This window comes from Galeopterus variegatus, unplaced genomic scaffold (genome assembly GCF_000696425.1).
Source record: "Galeopterus variegatus unplaced genomic scaffold, G_variegatus-3.0.2 Scaffold4278, whole genome shotgun sequence".
Classification (NCBI taxonomy): Eukaryota; Metazoa; Chordata; class Mammalia; order Dermoptera; family Cynocephalidae; genus Galeopterus; species Galeopterus variegatus.
The window spans coordinates 142,786-150,188 of record NW_007730389.1 but is presented as its reverse complement, the minus strand read 5'-3'; the positions used below and the strand labels follow the sequence as shown (position 1 = coordinate 150,188).

At 46.8% G+C, this 7,403-nt stretch overlaps 1 protein-coding gene across 1 annotated transcript; it reads right to left on the bottom strand.

The window, feature by feature from the left end:
• Positions 1-5,761: 5,761 nt before the first annotated feature.
• Positions 5,762-7,124, bottom strand: ACTL7B (actin-like 7B). Its single transcript, XM_008587198.1, has one exon. The coding sequence runs from the start codon at positions 7,065-7,067 to the stop codon at positions 5,817-5,819; it is 1,251 nt and encodes a 416-aa protein (XP_008585420.1). The 5' UTR covers positions 7,068-7,124; the 3' UTR covers positions 5,762-5,816.
• Positions 7,125-7,403: the final 279 nt, after the last annotated feature.

Sequence of the window (7,403 nt, the reverse complement as noted above, 5' to 3'; positions counted from 1 at the left end):
TGCCTAGATCTTCATTTACCACCTCTTTAGCCTTCAAGACCCAACTCAACCGTTCTCCCTCTAGGAAATCTTCCTAGAGCCCCCACTATTACCACAAGAGTTTAAGACTTTTACTCTATCTTCCCCCATGTAGAGTTGTCAGATAAAAGACTGCCAGATAAGATTGCATGGGACATACTGAAACTGAAAAATTATTCCTTGCTTATTGAAATTCCAATTTAACTAGACATCCTTATCTTTACTTGCGAAATCTGACAGCCTTACCTTTATGAAACTACAGCAACTTGAAAGTAGGACTTATGCATATTCATGTCCCATTCACCCATCCCCAGGGGCTAGCAATAGGCTGGTCAAAGTGGTGCACATTCAGTTCATTGCACTGAACTAAAGCCAGGTGCTCAGAGAAGGCTTCCTTTGTCTGCCACGTTAGCTTTTACCATCCTTCTCATGGGGAATAGTGTGTTCCTTATGTCCTCCCAATGCATCAGACACCATGCTGTGTGCACAATAACTAAATCAAACACATCTCTGAGCCTGTTTTCTCAAGTGTAAAAAGAGTTAAAAACCCACCCACCCAGTCTTTCTTCCAGGCTACTTGTGAGAATCAAATGCCGCGAAGGAGGCAAAATGGTGCTTTGTAAGTGAAAAGAGCTGTTTCATGGTGGAAAATGACTCTTACTAACACTAGCAGTTCTAACTTAGTGATAGGGAAATATACAACCTGTATCTAATTCAACTTTTCAATAGTTCTAAATATTGAATTGTTTGCTAAGAATAGCATGGTATTTGGCAATCTAAGAACCAGGAGGAAGTGAAAGTTCAGACGAGGAGGGAGAAGTAATAAGAGAAGGTGATCTTCTCACCTTCCCTGGTAGCCAGGAAGAAAGTAACAAGAGGAGCAGAGGATAGCCATTGTGTCCATGATAATGCCTAGTAGGTGCTCCTGCAAAAACCCCAATCTGCAGGGACGCAGACCAATGCCGGGAAACTCACACACCCAAGATTGCCAAATGTGTCATTGTGAAATGTGCCATTTCACAAGTTGAGGAAAATAAGACCAAGAATGGTAAAATGCCATGTCCAACTTTTTCGAGGCTTAGACATCCTCAAGTTAGGACTGAATCCAGCCATTTCTCCCCAAGACCTGGGCCAGTGATAAAGAACGCTAAGGTCACCACCTCACTAATGTTCTACTTGAAACTCAGATATTCTTAACATTTAATTTAATGTCTTGGTTTCAAAAGAAAAAAGGGAACATGCTGCAAAAATTTTCTACTGTCTTTTATTCTGCCTTCTCCAATCTCTGAAGATTCATTGGGTGAGTTGCCTCCAATTCATTGAGGCAGAACTTTAAAGATTTAATTTACTTGGGAACCAGCACATACATCCAGAGATTAAAGTGGGTGGAAAAACATCCTTCAGAGGTAGAAGGATGGTGGCTAGTTCGTGCAAAGCTCCAAATTCTTGGAAGATCATTAGAAAAACATTACCAGGTGGCAACATTGAGGCTGGTCCCTTGTTCCAAATCCATTTGGGAGGTAATATTACTCGGTCTCTACTTATGCACACACATCTAATCAATCAAGTAATTATCATAATAATCCAAAAAGCATACCCATGATCTAGATATTTCCAGTTGCATATGTGGATGTTTTAACATACAATTGTCTAAGTTCTCTGGTATATATACACATATATGTATTTTTTTTTGGAGTTGGGGCGTTGCCAGGCACAGGGATCTGAACCCTTGACCTTGATTTTACCAACACTACACTTTCCCAAGTGAGCTAACCAGTCAGCCTTCTGATATATTTGAACTGATCCCTCTTAGACTTTATTTTTACAACTGTTCTAGTAATTCAGTTAATTTAATTTATGACAGAAGCATATAAAACAGGGATAATTTCCTTCTCCTTTACATTGGCATTTTTTTCATTTTGTGAAAATCTGGTGCCAGAATCAGTTTCTTCTATACTTAATGCATCTTTAACTACCTTTGTAATCAAACACAGACATTAAAAGGGATTTAGTATTTGCTAATAGAATGCTGCAAGTCCTAGCTTGTTCTTATCCCAGGGGGCCTCTCTCTCTGGCTTCTTGCTGTGCATAAATCATTTGAGAACCAGGTGCTTTCTTCCCAACATCCGTTTTTCTCTCCCACACTTAGCTTCACATCTGTATTGGCAAAGCAAAGTGAAGACTTCAGACTATTACCCAGATAATTCAAACAAAATTGCCCTTAAAGGAATTTTATTTATTTGTTTTTGTTTCTTAAAAGTGAAAGGAAGGGCTTACTTTTAAACCTAAATGACCTTGACAATTACCTCTGTTGGGTGAACCTATGTCCGGTGTTTTGCTGGAACAGAATCTATTTCTACTCCCAGTGCCAGAAGTATTATTATTTACCTCCTATGTGCCTTAGGGGCCTCCTCTCTGTAAAATTAGGATCGCAATTCCCACATTGCCAGGCTGTTGATGAGATTAAATGAGATAATACACATGAAAATTTTTGCATACAGCAGATATTCTGTACATATTTTAAAACACACACACAATCTGAACATTTACATTACACTTTACAATTTATGAAACACGTAGCTACACTTTCTCTTTGATTTTCGAAACAGTGCTGGGAAGTAAGGACAGGTGGTCACCAATTACAAAGAAGAGCCTGAGGCTACATGAGGTTGAATGGCCTGCCCAAGACCACACAGCTGGTCTCAGAGCTGATCTGTAAAACCCCAAAGCTCTCCATTACCTTCTATGCTGACTCCCCTCACTCTGCACTGTTGGCTAAGGCATTGGTTCTCCAACTTGGCTGCACATTGCAACCACCTGGAAAACTTAAAAATAAATGCTAATAATCTAGTCCCACCCCCAAAGACTTAATTTTACAAGGTGTGGCTTGGACATTAGGATATATTTTTTTTCCTCTATCTCTTCATTTATTTTTAAATTAAATATTTTATTGTGAGATAATTATAGATTGACCTATGGTTGTAAGAATTAACTTAGAGAGATCATGTGTACATTTTACCCAGTTTCCCCCAATGGTAATATCTTGCAAAACTGTACTACAATGTCACAGCCATGACACTGACATTCATACAGTCAAGATACACAACAGTTTCACCACTACAAGAATCCCTCCAATTTCCCTTTTATAGCCACACCCACTTCCCCTACCCACCGGTATTAGTCTGTTTTCTGTTGCTTATAACAGAATACCTGAAACTGGGCAATTTATAAAGAAATGAAATTTATTTCTTACCATTTTGGAGGCTGGGAATTCCAAGGTCCAGGCAACCCATCTGGTGAGGGCCTTCTTCCTGGTGGGGTGACTCTCTACAGCAACTCAGGGTATCACGTGGCAAGAATGAGCTGAGCAAGAGAGAGCTAACCTTCTCCCTTGTTCTCCTTTTAAAGCCATCAGGACCAGGCCCACTACTCCATGAATGGATTGATCTATTCATGAGGGCGCAGCTGTTGCAAACATTTGTGTACAGGTTTTTGTGTGAAGACAAATGCACAAGTACAACGGCAGAGTGGTATGCTGGCTGCATGTTTAGTTTTTTCAGAAACTGCCAAACTGTCTTCCACAGCAACTGTACCATTTTACAACCCCCCCAGCAATGAATGAGTGATCCAGTTCCTCCTCATCCTCACCACCTCTGCTGGTATCTTCTTTTTTTTTTTCCATTCTGATAGATGTATAGGAATTTCTCATTGTAGTTTTAATTTGCATGTTTCTCATAGCTAGTGATACTGAACATTTTTTCATGTGCTTATCTGCCAACTGTATATCCTTTTTGGTGAAATGTCGGTCATGTCTTATGACCATTTTTTAATTGGATTTTTTTTTAACTGTTCAGTTTGGAGGGGGTCTTTTAAAATTCTAAATACTTATCCTCTGCTCGATGTTCATGTTTTGCAAATATTTTCTCTCAGTCTGCAGACTGTCTTGTTTTTAACTTTATTTTTAAAAATTTAATAGTTTTCATTTTTCACAACAATTTTAGATTTACAGAAAAATTGAGCAGACAGTATAGAATTCCTATATACCACCAACCCCTCACCCCACCACATACACACACACTGTTTCTCCGGTTACTAACACTGCATTAGTCTGGTGCCTTTGTTATCATTAATGAACCAGTACTGACACATGATATTAACTAAAGTCCACAGTTTATATTTAGGTTCATTCTTTGTGTTATATAGTTTTATGGGTTTTGAAAAATGCATAATGTTGTGTATCCACCATTATATGAGGGGACTTCAAAAAGTTCATGGAAAGATTCATACTGTCTTTCAATTCTCGTTTTTCATCAGCTTTTTGAAGCACCCTCATAATATCGTACAGAATAGTTTCTCTGCCCTAAAAGTCCCTGTTCTTCACCTATTTATCCCTTCTCCCTCTCCCCTAACCCCAGGGATCTTTTTATTGTCTCTGGTTTTGCCTTTTCCAGACTATCACATAGCTGGAATCATATACTATATGGTCTTTTAAACTTGCTTCTTTCACTTAGCAACATGCATTTAAGGCTCCTCCATGTCTTTTTGTGGCTTGATAGCTCATCCAAGATTACACAACTTTCCAACATCTGATTCCATAGATGGATGTACACTGGGTCATGGCCCCCATCAGGAGGTGGGTGTGGGAAAAGGGGCAGGAACCACCCTCTTCTAGGTAGACAGTTACTCACCAGCTGTAACCTCACAAGCCTCAACAGCCTCTCCCTTATCCCCAAAGCCAATACATGGTCACTGTGCCCAGCAACTTCTCCATTTACACTTTCCAACATATCACCTCCACTTCCCACCCTCATGAACACTGTGTTCAGACCCCACCTCCCTACCAATGTGGCCATCTACTAGCTGTGCATGATCCCAAGGGACGGGGCTGTGTTCTGGTCATTTCTCAGTCCGCTACTGGGCTGAGAAAAGTGCTTTAAGTGCTTTGAGATGCTGACTAGCCTTTAACAGCCATATTTGCCTTTCTGGAAGTAATCATGACTTGGTCAGGAGACTTGGGCTCAACCACTGACGTTGGGCTGACCCCCTCCCTCTCTGGTCCTCAGTTTCCCCATCTCTACAGCAGGGAGAGAGAACCACATGATTTCTAAAGGACCTTCTAGTTCCTCTGACATCCTCTGGGTTCAGTGTCTCTGCTTTGTGACTCTGGAAAAGTAGTTGCAATTTTGGCTGCGGTTGAAAGAGGGAGGGCCACTGATGGCTAGAAATGGCCCTTCACACTCAGGAGACGCCCCATCACACCCATGGGCTGCCACTTTGAAGGTGGCAGGCAATAAGGGGGAGTCAGTGAGGGTACCTGGGGTGACCAAGCAATGACAACGTTGGGAGCAGGCAACTCTCAAAAGCAGGAACAGGAGACTGAAATCAGACAACTGGATGTCAGTCTCGTCCCACCAACTTGACTAGGTGACCCAAGCTGGTCCCTTAATCTGAGCCATTTCCCCCATGGTTGACAGCTGTGAGCAAGCAACGTGGAGTGTCTGTTGAATCAGATTTTGAACCTGGAGGAGCTAATGAAACAGGAGGCCACACTAAGCTCTGAGATGATGTCACCCTCATGAGGTAAAGCAGAGGGGGAGGGATCAGTGAGGGGACCCCTCCCTTTCCCCCCAGCAGAGCAAAACGTGCTGATACGTCTGAGCCCAACCCCACCCCCACCCCCCATCTTCTGCTCTCAGATTAGAGCAAGAAATGCAGACTAGACCAGGGCAATGCACATTACAGTTTTATGTGAAATTCTGGACTTGGGTAGGGAGGCCCCACGTGCCGGGCCCCGCCGCTCAGCACTTGCCGTGGATGGCGGCGCTGCCGCGCTCCTCGAACTCCTCCCTGCTGACCCAGAGCTGCTGGAAGGCCTGCAGGGAGGCCAGGATGGAGCCGCCGGTCCACACCGACGTCTTCCTCTCGGGCGCGGCAGCCACGGCGGGGCTGGCCCCAGGGCAGAGCAGGCTCAGCTCGCGCTGGAAGCGCTCGGGGAAGCCGTCGAGCATGGTGCAGCCGCCGCACAGCAGCACGTTGGCGGCCAGCTCCTGGAAGCCCGCGTCCCGGCAGCGGCCCAGGCAGGCGGCCGTGAGCGCCGGGAGGCCTGGCTGGCTGCAGCCCAGCAGCGAGGGCGAGAAGAGCGGCTCGGCGCAGCGGAAGCGCTCCTGGCCGATGGTGATGAGCTTGCCGTCGGGGAGCTCGTAGTCCACGCGCAGCTCGTCCAGGCAAAGGCCGAGCTCCTGGTCGGGCAGCAGCGCCGCGTAGCAGCACCGCTTCTTGATGTGCTCGATGATGTGCAGGTGGTCGTCCGTGAACCCGTGGCCGGCCTCGTTGAGCAGCTGCATCAGGTAGTGGGTGAGGTCGCCCCCCGCGTAGTCGGCGCGGCCGGCCAGGCCCGGCAGCACGTCGCCATCCGAGACGGGCACCACGTGCGACACGCCGTGGCCGATCTCCACCACCAGCCCCGAGGTCTTGCCGTACGAGTAGATGGACAGCAGCGACTGCGATGTCACGTGCATGGCCGGGATGCGGAAGGTCTCGAACAGCAGCTCGGCGTACTTCTCCCGGTTGCTGCTGGGGCTGAGCGGGGGATCGGACACCAGCACGGCGTGCTCCTCGGGGACGATCTTCATGGCCGTGTGGAACATGTACTCCCAGATGTGCTGCACGCAGTCCCAGTCCGCCACGACGCCGTGCTTCAGCGGGTTCACCAGCTTGAGCGGCGCCTCGGTGTGGAGCAGCTCGTGGCCCACGTAGGTCTCCTTGCGGGAGTCGCCGGCCTCCGCCGCCTCAGGGCAGCGCTTGCCCACGGTGGAGGAGATGAAGTAGGTGGGCCTCGGCTCCCCCGCGTAGCCACACTTGCAGTACTGGGAGCCCAGGTCGATGATGAGTGCCTTGATCTTGCGCACCTTCTTGGGTTTCATCTTCAGCTGAGGGGACAAACGTGTGTCCCGGATGCCAGCATCAGGGCCTGTCAGTGTTCCCACCTCTCCAGGATCACCCTGAGCTGTGCCCATGGGCATGGGGCTAGGATTGTTCCTCGTCGCCATCTGCCTGCCTTCCTCAACGTCTCACATCCACATCCTAGAGCTCCGTGGGGAGAAATGAGAGCCAACGTCCAGCAATGCCTTGGCAACCACAGGATTGTGATGTCAGTGGGGGCTGGTCCACTCAGGCAGCAGGCGAGGGCCCCGCCTTGGCGGACCTTCTGTCTGCCACCCCCGCCCCCATCCCACCATTTTATTTTTCTTGGACCAGCCCATATTTAGAACCTCTCCAATGTGCCAGTTTCCAGGATGAACACTGGGATACCACAGGCAGCAAAACAGTCCCTCCCTAAAGAGCTCATGCATAGTCCAGGGGTCACAAAGGCCTAGTGGAAAACA

Coding starts and splice junctions, on each gene's coding strand:
- ACTL7B (XM_008587198.1), bottom strand. CDS start 7,067: ATGGCGACGAGGAACAATCCTAGCCCCATGCCCATGGGCACAGCTCAG.